This window comes from Carcharhinus amblyrhynchos, chromosome 11 (genome assembly GCF_965287045.1).
Source record: "Carcharhinus amblyrhynchos chromosome 11, sCarAmb.v2.hapA, whole genome shotgun sequence".
NCBI lineage: Eukaryota > Metazoa > Chordata > Chondrichthyes > Carcharhiniformes > Carcharhinidae > Carcharhinus > Carcharhinus amblyrhynchos.
This window is the reverse complement of record NC_137334.1, coordinates 15,510,389-15,533,669: the sequence shown is the minus strand read 5'-3', so window position 1 is coordinate 15,533,669 and position 23,281 is coordinate 15,510,389. Positions and strand designations below refer to the sequence as shown.

General features: G+C 45.7%; 1 protein-coding gene across 1 annotated transcript in view; it reads right to left on the bottom strand.

Annotated features, from left to right (window-relative positions):
- Window positions 1-1,124: 1,124 nt before the first annotated feature.
- Window positions 1,125-23,281, bottom strand: part of LOC145349660 (disintegrin and metalloproteinase domain-containing protein 23-like) — a 121,317-nt gene continuing 99,160 nt past the window's right edge. Inside the window, exons 22-25 of the mRNA XM_080198184.1 lie at window positions 19,692-19,811; window positions 17,850-18,018; window positions 17,149-17,260; window positions 1,125-1,633 (exon numbers count right to left, since the gene is read on the bottom strand). Of these exons, the coding sequence (XP_080054310.1) occupies window positions 1,539-1,633; window positions 17,149-17,260; window positions 17,850-18,018; window positions 19,692-19,811 (496 nt within the window). The 3' untranslated portion in view covers window positions 1,125-1,538. The remainder of the gene's footprint in view (window positions 1,634-17,148; window positions 17,261-17,849; window positions 18,019-19,691; window positions 19,812-23,281) is intronic.

Here is a 23,281-nt window from a genome sequence, read left to right as displayed (position 1 = left end):
AGACTCTGACCTCTTTATACCTCAGTCGGATACTTCAACAGATTCGGGCAATACCTAACGTTCATTCTTCGAAATATGTTAACTTGTTGAAGATTTAACACGCACTAACGACTTGAGCAGGTTTTGTACCAAGGAGTTTCTTTCAACCCGACTAAGTAGTTTTTTTTTAAACTGTTCATTAGTCCACAATTACACGTGGATAAATTAACTCGATAAGAAATGTCAGAGAAATTTGGTTAATGGAGTTAAAGCCTAGAGTACTCATACGTTGGATCATACACAGTCTCTTTCAGCTGGGCCACACTCAGGCAATTGAGTGACTAAACTAACCAGAATGAACACTGTTTGCAAAATAAACTAAAACTGCAAAGACAGTTGCTATGGCCGATTCTGTGATGCAGTGTGACAACGTGCTGAGACCAGGAGATTTGGACAAGAGCTGCGTTTGGGACTTGGGTGGCAGAGTGATGCGTCCCCAGGGAAAAAAATGTGGCCCTTTCGATAGAAATGAGCTGCTGTGGGCATATGGCAGTGCCTCATCGCTGCCCTGTGTGGTTAGCCAGATAACCCAATTTGTCATCACCTCTCTTTCACCCCATAGTGCAATCGGTAGAATCCAATTCAACTGGAAACAAATAGAATGGAATCGGAAAGTTACCACTGCGTCGGTCCAATCACTGACCCCCTCATTTTGTGATTTCCTCACATTTTATTTCCTGCCATCCAATGGTGGCCTTCTGAAATTCTTTTTCTTGTTTCCTTAAGTGCCAATTGGCGCCAAGGCATCTCTTGCGGTCTGTGGCACTGATCCTTCCCCACTGGGCGTTCTCTGTATTGAGTGGTCTTGCCACTGTCAGGACCGTGAGGGGAGAGACATAGCGAGTCATTCGGTGTAGAAAAGGCCCTTTGGCCCATCAAGCCTGCACCGACTAAAACTACCATTAATGGCAGAGAGTTGGAATAAAGATTTTTAAAAATGGGTGAAGGGTGAAGCTTTGCTCCTTGCCCTCAGTCTGTCCAATTCCCCCATATAAATGCTGCCCTGGTGACTTCTAAGAAGTCTGGATAACTGCAGATCAATTTTGTATCAACTCTATGGGTGTTGCCTTGTCTCATTGACACTGCAGCTAATTACTCGACTAAATCCTCTTTCTAATGAGAGATCTGATTATTCGAGGCCTTGTCAAACAGGCTTCAGCCAGAACTGGTTGCTAGGAAACTTGTTAGGCCTTCACAGTTTGAAAGCAGAACCAAAAGACATCTCAATTACCACGTCACATTTCAGCTATTTATTTTTTTGTGAGCGTTTCTTTTCCCCCAATTATTTTCTCTCTCATGCCCCACATGTCCCAGAAAGGAGAGGGTTTCAACACTACACAAGCAAATCACAGGACACAGACACAGTCAATCACATGACGCAGAAATACAGTCAACCACACTGACACAAAGCCAAGAAGGTGACACACAGAAAGGCCTCGGGTGCATAACATGTACCTCACACACTGGCACCAATATCAAACTCAGACCGAGAAGGATGCTTACTCTATTCCCCACCCTGTTCCTCCAAATATCACCCCCAGAGCCAGAATGGTCCCTGCCACTGCACCTATTAGCCTGTTAGTGGTCAAGCTCACTGCATAGAGGGAAAGATAAGGGATACTTTAAAGCAACACTTGGAAAACAGGTAAACTCCATACAGACAAATGAAAGCTGCGTTCTCTTTAACACAAAGTAATATTTTGAAATACGACTTTGTGGTTTTTCTCAATGTAATTTAGTCAAAAAGAAATTCATATTACTCTCATTACAAAGAAAACTAAACTGACTGAATACGTAATTAACCTAGCTAGCTGGGGAAAAAAAAAAGCAAATTACTGCGGATGCCAGAATCTGAAACCAAAAGAGAAAAACGCTGGAAAATCTCAGCAGGTCTGGCAGCATCTGTAAGGGGAGAAAAGAGCTGACGTTTCAAGTCTGGGTGACCTTTTGTCAAAGCTAAAAGGCAGAGAAAGCGGGAGATATTTATACTGCAGGGGGAGGGAATGAAAGATGAATCATAGCCACAGAAACCAGGGGAAAGGGCTGCTAATGGCAGTCCAGAGAGAGAATGGAAAAGATGTGAATGGCCAAATGGACGTAGAGCCATTAGGAATTGGGGTGGGGTGTTGTTTTTGCTCTTGCTTCTTGCAGATGTGCATTCCAGCTTTGACAAAGGGTCATCTGGACTCGAAACAGCAGCTTTTCTCTTCTTACAGATGCTGCCAGACCTGTTGAGATTTTCCAGCATTTTCTCTTTTGGTAGCTAAAAAAAACCCTTCATTCCTGCAGACCAGGATTTTTTTTTAAAACCAAATGCATGGAAAGAAAGTATCTTACAAATCGCAGCTTCATTTTTTTTCCTCTCGGTGAGTTCATGCGCGTTTTAACATACGATTCCAAACTGACACATTCACAGAAAGGCCTCAGTGGTAACTCTTGTTTAAACAAAAAAAAAGAGTCAAATGCACGGGTGAACACAGGGAGGGGTTACAGTTTACAGGCAGTACGATGGTGTCATAAACCCCTTTGGAAATGAAAGGAAAAATAATCAGTGATCAAACTCAAATGTGTTCACAGTAACGTAAATGGATGGAAAGTTCTGGAAATGTGCAAAATGAAACACCAGAACACAAATTTAATCAAATGGTGCTTCGAAGGACGCCATTGGCTGATTCTCCTTCCCCTCCCTTTATACAGAAACTTCACAAGGTTTTGACAGGCTGAGCTATTTTCTGCCAAAATAATCCTCAAATGAACCTTGCCCGTGTCAGCGTGGGTCTCTTTCTCCCAGTTTTGGGTGGGTTTTGTGAGTCTGTCAGAAATCATAGAATCCCATCGGTGCAGGAACAGGCCATTCGGCCCACTGAGTCTGCACCAACCATAATCCCAGCCAGGCCCTATACCCATAACCCCACACATTTACCCTGCTAACCCTCCCCTGAGGAAATTTAACATGGCCAATCAACCTAACCCGCACATCTCTGGACTGTGGGAGGAAACCGGAGCATCCAGAGGAAACCCACGCAGGCATGGACAGAATGTGCCTAATGCCAAGGCCATCCACACATAGTTCTGGGAAGGCAGTGGTGTAGTGGTATTTTTGTTGGACTAGTAACCCAGGGGACTGTTCTGGGGACCCAAATTCAAACCCCACCATGATGGTGGAATTTATATTTGATAAAACTCTGGAATTAAGAATCTACTGATGACCATGAAACCAATGTCGATTGTCGGAAAGAGTCCATCTGTCTCATTAATGTCCTTTAGGGAAGGAAATCTGCTGTCCTTACCTGTTCTGGCCTACATTTGTTTGACTCCTAAGCACCCTCTGAAATGGCTCAGCAAACCACTCAGTTCAAAGGGAGGACAATAAATGTTGTGACGCCCAAAAAAGCAGTGATTCACAATTTCAACAATAGCACCCCTACAGTTCAGGACTAGGCCTTGCAGCCCATCTAGTCTGCACTGACCGCAATCCAACCCAGCCTCTATTCCCATAGCCCCACGTAATAACCCTGCTCGGTCAATCAACCTAACCCACACATCTTTGGACTGTGGCAGGAAACGAAAGCACCCAGAGGAAACCCATGCAGACATGGGGACAACATGCAGACTCCGCACAGACAATGACCCAAGCCGGGAATAAGGCTGGGCCCCAGGTGCTGAGGCAGCAGTGCTAACCACTGTGTCACTGTGCCATCTACTATCCAGAGAGTTGTTGGTTAATTCTTAGTGTTTAGTGAGAGTTTCTATGTGAAAGCTGGGAAGCTCACTTCTGTTTAAAAGATATTGAGTGGGATTTTATGGCATCACTCGGGTCACTCGCCCGAGATCAATGGATATTTCTGTTGTTGGACCCTCTCCTGCTCCAATTCCAAGCGGATGAGGTGGCAGAGTTCCGGCCAGAGAACTTAGATGAGAAGCCTTCGACTATGAGGTTTCTCTCTGCAAGCTCCCTTCCTCTGAGGGTACAACTCTTCCAAATATACCTTGACACTTGGGCTGCACAGTGGTTAGCACTGCTGCCTCAAGCTCCAGGGAACCAGGTTCAATTCCAGCCTCGGGTAACTGTCAGTGTGGAGTTTGCACATTCTCCCCGTGTCTGCGTAGGTTTCCTCTGGATGCTCCAGTTTCCTTCCACAATTCAAAGACCTGCAAGTTAGGTGGATTGGCCGTGATAAATTGCCCCTAGTGTCAGCGGGACTAGACATGAAGTTATATGGATAAGGCCTGGATAGGATGATTGTCGGTGGGCTGAATGGCCTCCTTCTGAACTGTAGGGGCTCTATGACTCTATCCCTCTGCCGTTTCTTTTGGCTAAGATCAAGTGTTGGATCAAGCCCAAGATGGGGTACAACGCCTCACTTTGTCAGCTTGTTCCCTTCCCTTGTGAAGACCACTGGATTCAATTTGAAATTGGTGTTTGGCACAAACAAGGCGATGGACTCGGGTTGGCCCAGTCCACTCTGCGCACTGGCTTTCTAACGTTAAGAATGAAGTGAAAATTTACTCTGCCCAGGGCTCAGGCCATACTCAGTTGCTTTGATTGATAATGTGGCCATGGAAAAACTTTGATAAGAAGGCTTCTTGCTAAAAGTAAAATCCAGCTAGTTGTTTGAGGACATGTTTGAAAACTTGGCACCTCAGGACATTCAGGCTATGAGCCAAGTGCTTGTAAATAGGATTAGGTGGGAATTCAGGTGTTTCTCACATATCGGAACAGACTCGATAGGCTGAAAAGCCTCTCCTGCGTTGCATTGTTGCAAAGTTGTGTACAGCAATTGTAGATTGGAAGGTAGGAAATTAGAATTTGGTAAAATTATAAAAATAGTAAAATGCCTGGGGGGGCCCTTTGCATGGTGCTGTTAAAAGGTGGTGCTCTTTCTACACTTAGAGTGTTAAAAAAAGTACACAGAGAGCCCAAACTGAAACCCGCATATCAAATGGCCAAGCAGCAGTGTTACCAAGGCAACAGGCTTTTGAATTTAGCCAATCAATTTGAATCAGGCACTTAGATACCAACAACCTATTAAATTTAAATATGATGGTTTTGACAACCTAGGGCCAATCCTATTGTGGAAAATATTGATGCGTCATCACAGGTATAAAAGAAGGGGGCAGTGGGACAAAAGGGGAGAGCAACAGCCACCTGCCAGGGCTATTAGTTCTCGAAAGAGAGAGAGAGAGAAAATCATTGGCTCTCATAGCTTTTTTTTTAAAGCACCATTTAGATAGCAAAGGTACCAAAGAAGAAAGAAGTTCCAGACAGAAGAATCAACAGAGAAAGCCCAAAATATTCCAGAAGAGACAAAACCTGGTTGTAATTTTGAGAGAGACTAAATTCTATTTTGTTAATGAGTGAGAATTGTATTTATCTGAACAGTATACAATTAGAATCTTGTTTTATTCGGGAAGTGTTAATAGTTAGAAGGGAGTTATTCAGTTTGTTAATAGTTTAATTTGCTCACTGTTAGTCAGATAAATAAGTTGTTACGTGCTGATTTTAGAGAGTGTCATGAGTTTATTTTGCATTTAACCTTTAAAAGTTGCTGAAGAGCAGGTCACATCACTTCTCACACACTTTTTACAGATTATAGGATGAGGTACTCCTCTTTGGGCATTTCGGTGTTAGTTCTCAGAAGGGGGATCCACCCCTGCTTTATAACAATGTGATTCTATGTATGAAGCAGGCAGATTCTCATAGGCACAAAGTACAGGACTGGTATAAAAGAGAAAATTTGACAGTCTGCCAGCCTGTCCATTCTCACTCAGGAACAGTGAATTCTCAGTATTATTGTAAGTAATCTTAAGTAGTTGTGTCATCATGGCTCAGATCTTTCATTCAGAGTCAGAAAAAGGACATCAGCCACTCTTCACACTTACATTTGTTGCAGAATCATAGAATCCTACAGTGCAGAAAGAGGCCATTTGGCCCATCGAGTCTGCACCGACCACGATCCCACCCAGGCCCTATCTCCATATTCCGACATATTTTACCCATTAATCTGTCTAACCTACGCATCTCATGACACTAAGGGGCAATTTTAGCATGGCCAATCAACCTAACCCACACATCTTTGGACTGTGGGAGGAAACCAGAGCACCCAGAGGAAAGCCATGATGGATGTTTGCACTGGAAGTTCCTATTAGGCTACTTTACAGAACACCAGGGGGGATCTTTCCTGTTCCGTCCACCACAGGAATCATAGCGAGTGAGGGGCAGACCATGGAAAGGTCAGTTGACCTCAGGTGGGATTTTCCGGTTCGGGGTGAGCGCGGCTAGAAAATCCCACCCCAGGAGTCTGGGTGTACAGAGCAAGAAATTGAGTATCTCTGTAACTAATCAGATTGAAGGATTGTTGCTGAGCAGCACAGGAAGTATTGGTTTGAATAATTAATTCAGAGTCAAATCATGTACAGAAAACAAAATAAAGAAAGAAGTACAATTGGGTTAAAGGAGAGATGAAAGAGACAGAAATAAATACTTACTTAAATATTTTTAAATCTCCAACAATAATTAAAAGCTGAGTGAATGAGACTCCACACTTGCAGGAGTTGATTTTCAGCGTCAGAGGGATTTGGCATTAATTAAGTTTCGAGAAGGAGGTAGATCTATTTCGAATAATTAAAGGGATATGGGGAACAGCTGCAGAAAGGTTAATGGAGACAACTTGCCTGGGAGAGTTGAGTGATAAAAGCGATAGAGGTATTAGATGCATGCATTTGTAACATGGTAGAGTGGATTTATAAATATGTTGGTTGAGTTTAGAAATTCACATTTAGAGATACATAGGGACTTGGCTTTTCAATTGTTCAATTTCGAATGGGAGTGAAAGGCTTTTACAGCTTGCAATGTTTCCCAGGTAAATGAGAAAAGATTCTGAAACGTTATTGCAACATTTAAGAGGCGTCCGGATGGGTACATGAACAGACAGGGAATAGAGGGATATAGTCTGAGTAAGGGCAGAAGGCTTTTTGTTTAGTTTAGTTTGGGCTTCACTATCAGCACGGGCTTGGAGGTGTCAAAGAGCCTGTTCCTGTGCTGTACTTTTCTTTGTTCTTTCATCCAAAATGGAGGCAATGGGAAAACATGGAAGTTCATTTTATATTTTGGAGTTCAGCTCAGAGTGATGCTGTGGACAATGGAATTGGAATATTAATGGGAAAAGGGTATTTAAAAGAAATGTGTTGGGCTTTTGCGTTGATTGTCTGGGAAAGACCTCCTGGGTCTATACTGGGAGAGCGTGAATCAGCCATTTAGTCAGGGTGAAAGAGTCTTTGTTGCAGACAATAGTCTTCTTTCTGAATATCCTTAGATTTCCATAGCAGAGTGGAAGTGAGTCATAGAATCCTACAGTGCAGAAAGAGGCCATTCAGTCCATCGAGTCTGCACTGACCACAATCCCACCCAGGCCCTATCCACATAACCCCATATATTGCCCTGCTAATCCTTCTAACCAATGCATCCTGGGACACTAAGAGGCAATTTAGGATGGCCAATGCACCTAACCTGCACATCTTTAGACTGTGGGAGGAAACCAATGCAGACATGGGGAGAACGTGCAAACTCCACACAAATAGTGACCCAAGCTGGGAATCAAACCCAGGCCCCTGGCACTGTGAAGCAACAGTGCTAACAACTATGCCACCATGCCACGCAAGTGAGAAGTTGTGTGGTATACCTGTCCTAAAGTGATAACAGTTTTGCCTTGGATGACATTACTGAATTTTTTAGAATTAAAAATCAGTAAGAAATTGTTGTCACAAAGGTGTTTACTTGTGAGTTCTGACTAATTTTTTTTATGAAGGATGTTCTGTAAAACTGTTTTTCTTACTGTAACTGTAATCTTGTGTGCTTAAGTTTTCTTTTCCTCTTCATTATAAATCTTTAAAATTTATCTATACATCTCAAAAATGTTACTGGAATTCTATGCTACTGGGATCAGTAGGTTTCTTAGAATTATAGAACTCCTACAGTGCAGAAGGGGGCCATTTGGCCCATCAAATCTGCACTGACCACAATTTCACCCAGGTCCTATCCCCATAACCCCATCTACCCTGTCAGTCCCCTTGACACTAAGGGGCAATTTATCAGAGCCAATCCACCTAACCAGAACATTTTGGACTGTGGGAAGAAACCAGAGGAAACCCACACAGACACAGGGAGAATGTGCAGACTCCGCACAGACAGTTACCATCCAAGGCCGGAATTGAACCCCAGGTCCTTGGCACTGTAAGGCAGCGGTACTAACCATTGTGCCACCGCGCCAACTTTTAACTAAAACTGCCTGGTCAAACGTCACTGGCTTGCTGAAATTTTGGTGGCCAGCCACGAGATTACAACCATAATTCAGGTTGATAATCACACGGATCCAAACATTTATTCAGGTGACCAATCACAAGAATCCTAACACAGTTTATGTTGACCAATCACAAGGTGGCTAACAAACTTAGCTGACAAATCACAAAACTCCTAACATAATGTATGTGACCAATCACAAGGGGCTTAACATCATTTGGGCCCAATTACAAGGAGGCTAACATAAATTGGGTGGCCAATCAGAAGAGTCCTAAGATAAGTTAGGCAGCCAATTGCGACAGTCTAGTATGTTGGGTGGCCAGATATCCAAAAGTACAGCAGGTATTGGGCAACACAGATGATTTGGGCCAGCAGAAACCTTGATTAGAAAGAGCACTATAGAACCCCTATAGCACAGATGGAGGCCATTTGGCCCACAGAGTCTGCACTGATTCTCCGAAAGAACATCTTATCCAGGATAACTCCCCCACTCTGTCCTATCCCCAAAACCCCAGGCATTTACCATGGCTAATCTTTCTAACCTACACATCTTTGGACACTAAGGGGCAAATTAGCAAACAAGAAGGGGAGATGCCACACAGGAGCGAAGCGCAGCCAGACCTGCTGGAACAAGCCCAGGCAAGTCTGAGTGAGTCCCCAACTCAGCTCCCAATTATCCCATGACCCTCTCAGGGAACCATCCCTTAACCTGCACACCTTTAGACTGCTGTTGGAGCTGAGAATGTAACCCTTCTGAGATGAATACTAGGGAGTGAAAGGTTATGTGGGGTGGGAGAGGAGGGTAGGCAGGAATGTAGGGTTGAAGCTCCAACCAGATGGGTACTGGAGTATTGTGCACAGTTTTGGTCCCCTTATTTGAGGAAAGACGTAGTGTCATTGGAGGCAGTTCAGAGGAGGTTCACTCAATTGATTCCATAGATGGGAGGTTTGTCGTATGAAGAGAGATTGAACAGTTTAGGCCGATACTCTCTGGAATTTAGAAGAATGAGGAGAGATCAAATTGAGGTCTACAAGATGATAAAAGAACATAAGAACATAAGAAATAGGAGCAGGAGTAGGCCATCTAGCCCTTCGAGCCTGCCCCGCCATTCGATAAGATCATGGCTGATCTGTCGTGGCTCAGTTCCACATTCCCGCCCTCTTCCCATAACCCCTAATCCCCTCACTTATCAAAAACGCATCAACCCGCGTCTTAAAAGTATTTAAAAGTATTAAAAGGTATGGATAAAGTAGACATGGAGTGGATGCTTCCTCTTGTGGGACATTCTAGGATGAGAGGCCTTAGGATAAGGGATAGCAAATTTACAACAGAGGAAAAACTGCTCCCAACGGATTGCGAACTTGTGGAATTCACTACCCCAAAGTGCAATGGATACTGGGACAGTGAGTAAATTTAAGAGTGGGTTAGACAGATTTTTAATTGGTAATAGGGTGAAGGGTTACGGGGAGAAGGCAGGAAAACGGGGATGAGGAGCATATTAGCCATGATTGAACGGCAGAGCGGACTCAATGGGCCGAATGGCCTAATTCTGCTTCAATATCTTATCTTGTGAACTTATAAACAATGACCTTATTGGATAACAAAGCAAGCTCAAGGCCGAGTGGCCTACTCCCATTCCTAATGATGTATGTAAGTGCATAAATATGCATATTTCTGTTTTATACTTTGAAAAAGGAAAGTTTAAACACATCATAAGGACCTTCCTTAAAATCCTTTTATGCACAGCACTGGAGAGGACACCTTCCAAGCACTTGTAGGACAAGTGAGATTTCTTCATGGAGCAGGTCAAGTCAAGGAGGGATTTCAAGATATTCAGATTCACAAAGGATATCAGCAAAGGGAAATAAGATAAGCAGATGGGGACACAGATTTCAAACAGACAAAGGGCAGCACAATGGCACAGAGGTTAGCACTGCTGCCTCACAGCATCCGGGACTCAGGTTCAATTTCTGACTTGGGTCACTGTCTGTGTGGAGTCTGCACGTTCTCCCTGTGTCTGCGTGGGTTTCCTCCGGGTGCTTCGGTTTCCTCCCAGAGTCCAGGATGTAGGTGGATTGGCCATACTAAATTGCCCCTTAGTGTCAGGTGGACTAGGTAGGGTAAATGCTTGGGATTGGGGGATAGGACCTGGTTGCAGATTCAATGGGCCGAGTGGCCTCCTGCACTGTAGACAAGAAGTTTCTATGTACAAGAAGTTTTTTTTTAAAACAGAATGAGTTGACCCAATCTGGAATGCGAGGGAGAAATTTGTGGAACGATGGGATAAAAGATGGGGATGTGGGACTGATTGAATAGCACGTACAAACAGCCAGCACAGTAAGGATGGGACAAATGGCCTCTTGTGGCATTTCATTCCATGGTTCAACAAAATAATGAACCCTCATTCCACGCCCCCCTCCACCCCTGTCTGTACCTATGTGGGTTTCCTCCCACAGTACAAAGATGTTGTGGTTGGTGCAAACTCGATGGGCTGAATAGCCTCCTTCTCCTTTTATTAAAGTTGCAGTTAAAAATTTCAAGGCGGTGATTAATCTCAGGCATGATCAGTTGACCTAGAAACGTCTTCCTTAGCTTAGTCACTGACACTGATTAAATTACAGCCTGATAACTTTTTCCTGCTATCCAATATTCTCGATATAATCCATTACTGAACCTCTGTTATTTTCTATAATGCGTCTGTGGGATTATTCATGATTTTATTGCGTCCATAGGGTATGAGGTAAGATTCATGCTCCGGTCAATGAACTAACAAAGGTTTATTAACTGAACAACTGTGCACATTGTGATGTTAGTGTACCTTTAAGAGTTCTTTTTTTATCATGTTCTCATAGAATCCCTACAGTGCAGAAGGAGGCCATTTGGCCCATCGAGTCTGCACTGACAATAATCCCACCAGGCCCCATCCCAGAAACCCCGGAGAGTTAACCCACTAATCCCTCTAACCTATGCATCCTGGGACACTAAGGGGTAATTTAGCGTGGCCAATCCACCTAACCGGCACGTCTTTTGGACTGTGGGAGGAAACCGGGGCGCCCAGAGGAAACCCACGCAGACACGGGGAGAACGTGCAAACTCTGCACAGACAGTGACCCAAGCCAGGGAATCGAACCCGGGTCCCTGGAGCTGTGAAGCAGCAGTGCTAACCACTGTGCCACCTCCTTCACCAGTCTGTCTGCGGCACTGTTTTCAACGAACTATGTACTTGTATTCCTAGAACTCTCTGTCCCTTTCTCCAGGGGAGTGTTGAAGTGGTTTGGGGGGAGGGGGAGAAGGGAAAGGCAATAGAGGTTATGCCGCAAAATCGAGGAGGGGTGGGGGGGGGGGGGGGGGTGGTGGAAGGAGATGGCAATGGGATGCATGTAGAAACACAGCAGTACTAACCACTGTGCCATTTTCTGGAGCTCACAGCTCTCATTGTGGCTCCAGTTGTCTAACAGCCTTTTTACTGCTCCTTATGTGGTTTTAAATGGAGGTTGATTTATTTTTACTTTGTCCATTAGTTTTATGACCCTGCATTGTCAGCGAGAAGAATGTTTGCAGGTCAGGTAAGTGCAGCTTGTTCATTTCCAGTTCTGAGCTGTAGCTTTTAGTTTAGAAGGAAGGAGGGAAATCAGATTGAAAGCAGTGTCTTCTCTCTCTCTCTCCCCGGTTTTGGGAAATTCTGCTGTTTATAGAATCATAGAATCCCTACAGTGCAGGAGGAGGCCATTTGGCCATCAAATCTGCACCAACCTCAATTCCACCCAGGCCCTATCCCCACTTACTTACCCCCTTGGGGCAATATAGCAAGGCCAATCAACCTAACCCACACATCTTTGGAATGTGGGAGGAAACCGGAGCACCCAGAGGAAACCCACACATTCAAGGGGAGAACATGCAAACTCTGCAGAGACAGTGACCCAAGCCGGGAATTGAACCTGGGGCCCTGGTGCAGTGAGGCAGCGGTGCTAATCACTGTACCTTCCTGGGATAGGAAATTTGCTGGTGATGACTTGACCAGAGAGTCTCCTTGGGTTTCTAAGAAGCTGTTCTGACTTCAAACTGTTCTGAGAGTATCAACAGAAATGTAGATTTCAGCCAAAGGGAGCATTAGTCTTTGCTGTGTTAAATCTGTGGAAAGGGTTTTGTCTAAAGGAAGTTTTGTTTTTGATTGGAACACCTTAGATATATTTGTTAAAGGTTATACATTATTGTGGTTGTTTTTTTTTGTTTTGTAATTGATAAAAGTTATTGCTGATTTTCTTTCCATACATGTTAACTATATTCTGAAATTATCTTTGCTTGGTAAAAGCTCCCTAGTGGGTTATTTGAATTGTACCTGAGATGAATCATATCATGCTTATCCTAACCAAATTCAATGTGAAAAACTTGTGATCCAGGCGGACTCAAGCCAGGAATCAAACCCGGGTCCCTGGCCCTGTGAAGCAGCAGTGCTAATACTGCGGCACCATGCGCCCCGGTTATAACAACATTATAGAGCAAGGAAAAAGGTCTTAAACTCCATAGGCCTAAAACTCCGAATGCTGGGACAAGCCCAGACAAGTATGAGTGAGTCCCCAACTTGGCTCCCAATGGACTAGCAGGTCACATGATCCTTTCAGGGAACTGCCCCTTAATGGGATATGACACCACGGCGCCTACCACGTAAGGTGACCAATGTTATGCCTCTATTTGTGACTGCCATCAGTGTGGTGATAGCTAATGAACAGTAAGATGTATCAAATGAATGTGTTACCACTGTGGCCTAGTGCTCACAGCCTTTGCAAAGGGCTGTGGAGACTTGCGTATAAATTATTAATAATATATACCGTAGCCGCTCACACACACTGTGTTCCCATTTCCTTCCCCCCGTAATGCTGGCGGATCACCCATTATTGTTCCTAATAGCTCTTCACTGGTTGTGGCACCTAGAATTCTGCCCCTGGCACTCTTGCTGTGCCCGATATAACACACAGTCGTCAAACAAAACTTATCTGAATCAGCCGGAATTCTACCGCATCGCCTGTCATGGAATCGGAGAGGGCGAGGGGCGGACAGCGGGAATGTCTGTTGACTTTGGGTGGGAATTTCTGGTCTCGGTCGAGCGAGACTATAAAATCCCGCCCCTAGTCTTTTCAGACACGATCAGCTCACTCCTTCTTTGGTTTGCGGTGCGTCTAAAAGAGATGCATGATGGTACTGGTTACTGATCTGTCTCCTTCTCCCCACCTCCCTTCTCCTCACAATGAACTGAGGGGAAAGGCACACTGACATGTGTCTCTGTCTGGTCCAGCTCATGTTATATTGTCCATCAGCTATCTCAACACTGACCACACTTATGAATAGAGGCACATTATTGGCCATCTTACATGGTAGGACACCGAGGAGTCGTAGAATCATAGAATCCCTACAGTGCAGAAAGATGCCCCGAGTTTGCACCGACAAGTTTCACCTATCCCCATAACCCCACATATTTACCCTGCCAGTCCCCCGACACTAAGGGGCAATTGAGCATGGCCAACCAACCTCACCCACACATCTTTGTAATGTGGGAGGAAACCCCCAGTCACAAGTAGGCTTACATTAACACTGCAATGAAGTTACTGTGAAAACCCTCCAGTGGTCACACTCCGGTGCCTGTTCAGGTACGCTGAGGGAGAATTTAGCATGGCCAATGCACCCAACCAGTATGTCTTTCAGAATGTGGGAGGAAACCGGAGCACCCGGAGGAAACCCACGCAGACACAGGGAGAACATGCAAACTCCACACAGACAGTGACCCAAACCGAGAATTGAATCTGGGTCCCTGGTGCTGTGAGGCAGCAGTGCTAAGCACTGTGCCACCATGTAGCCCTGGCGATCATTGGGATGGACGCCTGAGAAAGGAGGTCTGATTGACCTTGTTTTCCAAGCTCAGAAACATAGAAACTAGAAGCAAGAGAAGGTCCTTCAAGCCTGCTCTGCCATCCATTATGATCCTGACTGATCAAATTCAATATCCTGATTACCCCCCTCCTCTCATACCCCTTGATCCCTTTAGCCCCAAGAGCTATATCTAATTTCTTTTTGAAATCATACAATGTTTTGGGCTCAACTACTTTCTATGATAGTGAATTCCACACATTCACCACACTCTGGGTGAAGACATTTCTCCTCACCTCAGTTCTAAAAGTTTATCCCTTATCCTCAAACTATGACCCCTAGTTCTGGACTCCCTCCACCATTAGGAGCATTCTTTCTGAATCTACCCTGTCTAACCCTTTCAGAATTTTAGAAGTTTCTATAGATCCCCTCTCACCTTTCTAAACTGCAGTGAATATAATCCTAACAGACCTAGTCTGTCTGCATATGACAGACCAGCCATCCCAGGAATCAGCCTGGTAAACCTTTGCTGTACTCCCTCTATAGCAAGGACATCAAAACTGTACACAATACTCCAGGTGTGGCCTTACTGGTGCCCTGAACAATTGCATCAAAACATCCCTATTCCTATACTCAAATCCTCTCGTTATGAAGGTCAGCACATAGCATTTGCTTTTTTTTTTAAAACTGCCTGCTGTACCCTGAACTATAAGATATTTGAAATCTGCAACTAAAACTTGCAGGGTTTATGTGTTGTGTGCACTGCTGAGTGTATAATTATTTATTGCATAGCTAATGATTCAGTGACAGCTGACATTCTGTGTTGCAAATTGTATTAATTTCAGGAGTTAATTGTACATAAGATTGCAATCTGTCACTGATAATTACCTGGGAGGTTGTGGTTGGATATCTTTTCTTTCCTGCTGTAAAATTGGCAGAAATTAAATTCTGGGCCTCAATATTCTAAGCCTTGCAGTCAACCATATGGATCTTTAGTTGAATTCAGTTTGGAAGACCTCAGCCTACATAGCATGAGCTGGAGATGGTGTTTGTAACAAACGTTTTGTAGTTAGCCCATGGAATGACAAACACAAAAATGAAATGGGAATTTTGAACAGAATTTACCCCAATGATGAGCAGATTTAAAAGCAGATGTCTCATTAAGGGGATTCTAGAGTTTTCTTTCCAGCCTTCCCCCCACTTCTGAGCACGTGCGGGCCTTCCCCCCACTTCTGAGCACGTGCGGGCCTTCCCCCCTCTCCTTCTGAACACATGCGGGCTTTTGTGGTGGTTTTCCATCTGCAAGAGTGGGCAACACTTTCCTGCTGCACTCACCCCAAGACCGGGAAAATACAGGCCAAGGTCAACGGATCTTTGTATAGTCTGTACTGCCTGCTACAATTCCCATGGCGGGCGGAATGGCAAAGTTCCCAAGAGTCTTGCAAACCAAGACATGCTCTAGTTTTCATTTGTTCCCTACTGTTCTGTTAAACTTTGTAATGTACTTATTTATATCAAAAAATCTTTCTTCGAATCACAGAATTCTGTAGTGCAGAATTGGCCCATTGAGTCTGCACCAAAAACAATCTACCCAGGCCCTATCCCTGTAACCCCATGTATTTACGCTGCTAATTCCCCTGCCACTTAGGGGCAATTTAGCATGGCCAATCCACCTAACCCACACATCTTTGGAATGTGGGAGGGAACCAGAGCACCCAGAGGAAACTCACACGGACACGAGGGGAGAACGTGCAAACTCTGCACAGACAGTGACCTGAGGAATTGAGAGTGCCTCTCTCTATTCAATGCATTTACCTTCAATGAACCATTCTACCCAACGCTTAGTCCCCTCAAACCCTTTGTGAGATTCAGTGCTCAGACACTTTGGCAATTCTCCGGCTGTTTACACCAGTGGGATTCTCCGGTCCTGCTGGCAGCGTACACCTGCCCACGGATTTCCCACTAGTGTGAAGTGACATCAGTGGGAATTCCCATTGACAGTGGCCGGACAGAGAATCCCACTGCTGGCCAAAAATGCCCACCTCCCACCGGTGAGAAACGTGCAGCTGGGAGGCCAGTCAGTTAAATCCTCTGGTCACCTTTGACGTATCTCTAGTCAGGCACAACACTTTGAAGCACAATTCCTCTGGTGTCCAGAAATTTTGCCTGAATCAAAATGCCACAATCCTCTGTGCCCAATCCTTCTAAAATGCTCTGGCTGGCTGCTCTACCTCACTCCTGCTTTCAAATGTCTCTGGATCCTGCCCGCCAACTGTCCCTCTCCACCTCATCCGGTTTTCTATATTCCTCCTCGTGTTCTTTCAAACACCAAGCTGTTGGGAGGCAGGGGGTTGGCCTGAAGGCAAGAAGTGCAACGGAAATCTAAATCGCCATACTTGCTCTCCATTCATGCCGAAAAGCCGGAGACATCGGCTTGGACTGGAGATCTCGCCAGCGGCCCCCTCCCCATGCTGCAGGGGAAGGGCCAGAGAATCCTCTCTGAAAGGTCCCAGACATGGGTGAGAGCGAACGGTCAAAGGTCAATGATTAAACCTAATGGACCAATGGGAATTGGTGGTTGGGTATGGGGGTCACCTATTGAGTTGTCGTCAGGCATCGCTTCCTCCCTGGACAGCCTGATACAAAGCAATGGGAGCACTCACCTCAACAATAGTTGGCTAATAGTCTACGACCCACAGTGAAAAGACACTAGCAGGGAGGGCAAGGAGAATATAAAAGGTGTTCTTTAAAGGAAAACAGAAATGCAAAAAAGATAGCAACATTTCTCTTTTCACGCCTGCCTGGTTTTTCTAGCCCGCTTAGGTTCCAAACTGTGAAAATGCCAAGATTTTATCTTAGAGAATGCTAAAACAGTCTGCAAAAAGGATAGAGACGCCAAGAGCGTTGGAGAGAGAGAGAGGCAAAGAGTAAAATCAAACAAACAAACCCTTAGGGCCCTCAGGCGGCGGTTTTGTCTCATCGCGTTTAGGGTCGTACATGCTGCAGTCCGTCCCCGCCCAGGTCCCCTCGCAGATACACGTTGCCTCATTGCTGCATAGCTGTAACAGATTGGAATCAAATCAGCAGCCATTCTACACTCGTATCGCACTACCAGTCAGACACAGCAAGAGACGGTCTTCCTATGCCTTCATCCCGTGATGTTTCAGATGTTGGCAACATTTTCCATCCGGATGCCTCTCGAGTGGGCGAGCTCCAGGCAGACAGCCAGTTAACAGGCCGCCCCCATGCCCCTCATCTGGTTCAGAGGGTGGCAGCTGGATCGGGGAGCCGGGAGGGCAACCGGGAAGATCACCAGCCAAGGCCGGGAGGACGAGGGAGGGTCTCAAAATGGAGGCCTCACCAAAGGCTCCAAGCTTGCCTGAACATTGGGTACCTGAGATCAGCCTGGAATGATCCTCCCAGAGCCCTGCCGTTTCCTGAAGGCGCCATTTTGAAATCAGTCAGAGACATGGCTGCTTCTGGAAGTGAGGCCAGGCTCCCTCACAACGGTGGGTGGGTGGGGAGGGGCGAGGAGTCCATGCAACATCAGGAAATTTCCAGCACTGACAGGAAATGGCCCTCGACTGAGACCGTAATTACCTCGTAATCAACATGTGCTCCCCCCCCGTACAACACGCACGCACTCACCCCATGGCCGGAACATATCTTTGTCACTGATCCACTGGGGCAGCTGCTGAAGTTGAAGGAATTAATGGGCTGGCACTTTCGGTCCATACACATCATGGACGGTCCACAGGGCGTTCCATCCTCAACGTATCCCAGATCGGTCCCGTCATCCATGATGATGTGACTACCACTGAAAGACATGGGACAGCAGGGATAGTGAGAGAGTCATCACCCGCTGAGCAGAGTCCAGTCACCTGAGGCCACCCAACAACAATGCATTTACGTGGCACCTTTAACATGATCAAGTGTTTGAAGATTGTAGACACCAGCGTTATCAGACACAATTTGTCTGAGCCACATTGGGAGAATCGAGGACAGCTGATCATAGGTGTTAAGGATCCTGATCACAGAGGATCATCATAAAGGCTGACAGGGGTTTAGGGAGGCAATCTCAGAGCTTATGGCCTAGACAGTGGAAGGCACGGCCGCCAATGGTAAAGCAAAGGATGTGGTGAGCGTACACACGGAGAGAAGTGGAGGAAGACAGAGATCCTGGAGGGGTGTGGGGCTGGAGCAGCTGTCAAGACAGGGATGGATCTGAACACAAGGAATCAGAACGCCAGTCTAGATCAGCGAGCACACAGTGATGGATGAACCGGACTCGCTGTGAGTTAGGGTACGGGCAGCAGGATTCGGATTGGGCCAAAGCTTATAGCAGCTGGAAGGTGAGAGGTCGGCCAGAACACAAAACGTAACAAAAGCACTGATTTGTGACTTGGCAATAAATCAGCCAGGACCAGGGTGGAGATGGGCCTTGAATACAATGTTCCTGTGAGTGGGCACACAGCAGCAATCCTGCCAAGAATAAAAAACTGCACATGCATTATAAACGTGCATTTACAAACATACACATTACACACATATTATACTTGCAAACATATGTACACACATTATACGTTCACACATATACACAGAAGTGGAGTATTACTGAAAAAAGAGACATCCTGTCAAAGTTTTTCATCTTACACTCATCAGGGCAGTAGTAGAGAATCAATTAGCAGATTTCTCAACTAGCACGTCGAGGAAGGATTGCCTATTAGATCACTCCATTTCAACAACGAATTTGAGCACAGGATGGAGCACATTAAGGTGCGTAAGAAAACTTTCACATGCAACCGTAACGTGGTATATGAATTTTAGTGCTAGTGCGATGCACCTACTGTGTGTCCCAACAACTGGGGGATCGTATCAAACAGCACATTCATATGACTGTTTGCAACAAGCAAGATACTGTCTGTACCCAAACCAGCTTGTGCTGGGAAAACTCAGAACATAATGGGTTTGCCCAAATCTGCATATATTCACGCACAGAGAACTTCCCTCTGCAGGCAAAAGGAGCATGTCCAGGCAGTGCACCTTTCAAAACAAATAGTTTCCTGGTACATTCAATTTGAGTCAACTTGCCAGCCAATCACCACCATTTTCTCAAGCAGTTTAAACCATTGCTCCCTTTGAAATTTGATATTCTTGCATCTGTCCTGATGAGTGAAAATGGAAGAGATTCAACAGTACGTCTCTTTTGATACGAGAGGTGAGTTCTGTGATTATTTATACACGGGAGCTGTATATGCACACAAACATATACACCTACCCTTGCTAGAAGCAAAAATAGGCACACAACTGCCATATTACAGCAATTACACAAATTAAGTGACTGTGGATTTTACACAGCACAGTTATGGTTCGAGTTTAAAAGATAGTGCAGCAGATATTCAAGCGCTCATGTTAACACCAACCTAGTCCAAGCACTCAAACAGCTAATAGTTCCCAACTTTGTGAAACAGAAAGACACTGAATTCCTACCTGCAGTCCACCAGCTTGCCCTGGTGATAGAACGACGTGGGCGTGATCTCACCAAGGAGGCGGCCAATCCGAGGGACCCGGCTAACGCCAGTGCAGAGAAGGTAGCCACAGAAAACATCACTGGCACGGAGAGAGGTCAGAGGGCAGGGGAGGAGAAGTTAGGGAGGGTGCAATAGGAGGGGAAAGAGAAAAGAGAGAACGGTCTTTGATACAGACAATGTGTTGGAAACTCCTGACAACCAGAGACACTTTTACACCCGAGGAGTCAGTACAATAACAGTGCCCGAGTGACACCCAGAGTCACAGACACAGCAACCCACACATTAAAAGGTCGATTAATACCACTCCTTGGAGCAACTCTTGGCCGAGGTTAGACTTGACCATATGCGCTCTAAGCTTTCAGGTCATGTAGAGCTCGAGATAGAGGGAGGGGCGGCACAGTGGCTCAGTGGTTAGCACTGCTGCCTCACAGAGCCAGGGTCCTGGGTTCGATTCCAGCCTCAGGTGACTGTCTGTGTGGAGTTTGTACATTATCTCTGTGCCTGCATGAGTTTCCTCCGGGTGCTCTGGTTTCCTCACACACACTCCAAAGATGTGTAGTTTAGTTGGATTGGCCATGCTAAATTTCCCCTTAGTGTCAGGGGGGATTAGCAGAGTAAATATGTGGGGTTAGGGGGATAAGGCCTGGGTGGAATGGTTGTCAGTGGGCCAAATGGCCTCCTTCAGCACTGTCGGGATTCTATGAAAATAAATGCCAATTCCCTTGCTACCTGCTCTCATGCTTTGGGGAAAGCCTTTATTGTATACTTGTGAGATATCCCTTTCATTCCAAAGTGAAACTGGGGAGTTAAAAGAGAGCAATTTAACTTACTAGCAAGCATTTTTATTCTTTTAAATGCCCGAGTGATGTGGATTGCTCTGAGGCTGAAGCAAAGGTGGAGGGGGGATGTCAAAGTTACACCTGGTCTCAAACCTTTGGTTCAAAACAGATGTGGGTGGAGATGTAGGGAGAAGGGTTTAGAGTATATATGATGTAGTGGCGTTGGAGGCAGTTCAGAGGAGGTTCAATAGATTGATTCCAGAGATGAGGGGTTTGTTGTATGATGAGATTTTGAACAGTTCAGGCCGATACTCTCTGGAATTTAGAAGAATTAAGGGGAGATCAAATTGAGGTCTACAAGATGATAAAAGGTATGGATAAAGTAGACATGGAGCGGATGCTTCCTCTTGTTAAAACAGAGTTGGGGAGAAACTACTTCTCCCAAAGGGTTGTGAATCTGTGGAATTCGCTCCCCCAAAGTGTGGTGGATGCTGGGACAGTGAGTAAATTTAAGGAGGAGTTAGACAGCTTTTTAATTGGTAATGGGGTGAAGGGTTATGGGGAGAAGGCAGGAAAATGGGGATAAGGAGCATATCAGCCATGATCGAATGGCGGAGCAGACTCGATGGGCCGAATGGCCAAATTCTGCTCCTATATCTTATGAACTTATGACCTTACAAACTAGGAGACTCTGAGAATAGAGTAGGTGCTGTGTTACAGTGCAGCACAGTTAAAAAGAGACAGAAAGCTGAAGAGGGGGGGGTGGGATCAGGAGATTGTGGACTGGCCAAGTCCACTGCTGCTGTTTCAATTTTGAGGTCCAAACAAACTCGCCAAACTGGCCTACAAAGTAGGCCAGAGGTGGAGTCTCTGGGATCCTGTGCAAACATGATTATTAAACATTGTCTAAGGACCGTCTGCAGAGGTGGGCCGTTTGGATGTCAGTCATACCCAGGAACCTTGGGCAGAATATGACTGACGGTGATAGCTATTTTTTGATTTGATTTGATTTATTATACAGTGAAAAGTATTGTTTCCTGCACGCTATACAAAGCATACCAGAAGGAAAGGAGAGAGAGCAGAGCGTAGTGTTACAGTCATAGCTAGGGTATAGAGAAAGATCAACTTAATATACAGTAGGTTCATTCAAAAATCTAACGGCAGCAGGGAAGAAGCTGTTCTCGAGCCGGTTGGTACGAGATCTCAGACTTTGGTGTCTTATTCCCGATGGAAGAAGCTAGAAGAGAGAATGTCCAGGGTGCGTGGGATCCTTGAGCTTCCATTGTTTGCTGGAGCAGAGAGAGAGAGCTAAGATTTTACCTGTTAAAAACCTGTTTAAAATAAGTTTAAAGCACTTTACTCTTTGTAGAACTGTTTAAAGCATTTATTTATTGTATTTACTGCTTTAAGAATTCTGAGGGTGTGGTGAAAAGGCATTTGTGGACCAGCCTGCTTTAAATCAGCGCCAGGTTTAAAAGGAGGCCTGGTGTAGACAGCGGGCAGCGTCTGAGCGGGCAGCGGAGTGAGGGGGAAGCAGAGTGAGTTAATAGGGCTTAATATCAAAAAGGGCTTGAAGGAAAAAGGCCAGGTGAGTTTGTTTGAAAAAAAAAACAAGGAAAAAACATTTTTTTCAAAACTACTACAGCAAGAAACAAGGAAAAAAATTTTTTCCCCATAAAAAATTACAGTGAATAATGGAGGGGCATGTGATGTGTGGTTTCTGTATGATGTGGGAACTGGCGGACCCCAGGGTCCTTCCCAGTGACCATGTCTGCAGTAAGTGCAGGTTGCTGGAGGAGCTCCAGCTCAAGGTGGATGAGCTGGCCTCTGAGCTACAGACACTGAGGCTCATCAGGGGGAGAGAGGGTGCCCCTAGACTGGCTAAATCTAAGGGTCAGGGACAAAAGGGGGCTGCTGGGAGGAGGAAGGGGGGTGAGGAGCGGAGGCCTCAGCCTCTTAATCTGCATAACAGGTTTGAGGTTCTTGCTTCCAGTCTGGAAGAGGACGAGGCAGGTGAGGTTGGTGAGCAAACTGCACACGGTACAGTGATGCAGCAGGACATAGGCAAAGAGAAGGGGAAAAGGAACGTAGTAGTGATTGGAGATAGTGGGGTGAAGAGTATTGACACTGTCCTTTGTCACAATGACAAAGTGCACAGAAGGGTGTGTTGTCTGCCTGGTGCTCGGGTACAGGATGTCGCAGCTGGGCTGCAGAGGAATCTGGAGTGGGAGGGTGAGAATCCGGTCGTTGTAGTACATGTGGGTGCCGGCGACGTAGGCAAAGTGCGGACTGAGGATCTGGGGAGGGAGTATGAGAAGCTGGGAATGGAATTAAAAAGTAGAACCGACAAGGTGGTCGTCTCTGGGCTACTGCCTGAACCGAGTGCAGACGGGCGTAGGGTTGACAGGATAAAGGAAGTGAATGGGTGGCTCAGGGATTGGTGTGGGAGGAATGGGTTCGAATTTATGGGGCATTGGCGCCAGTATTGGGGTAGGTGGGACTTGTTCGGGCGGGATGGGGTTGGTCTGAATCGTGCTGGGACCAGAGTGTTGGCGAATCGAGTAAAGAGGACTGTAGACAGGGCTTTAAACTAATTAGGGGGGGGGAGGGTGCGAGGGTAGGTGACGCTACGAGGTCTAACGTTAAGGATAGGGTACAGGTAAGGGAAGAGGCCAAGGATGTCCCAATTGGTGGCGTTACGGCAAATAGGGTCCAGGTGAAGGCTGGGATGAAAGCGCTTTATCTGAATGCACGAAGCATTCGGAATAAA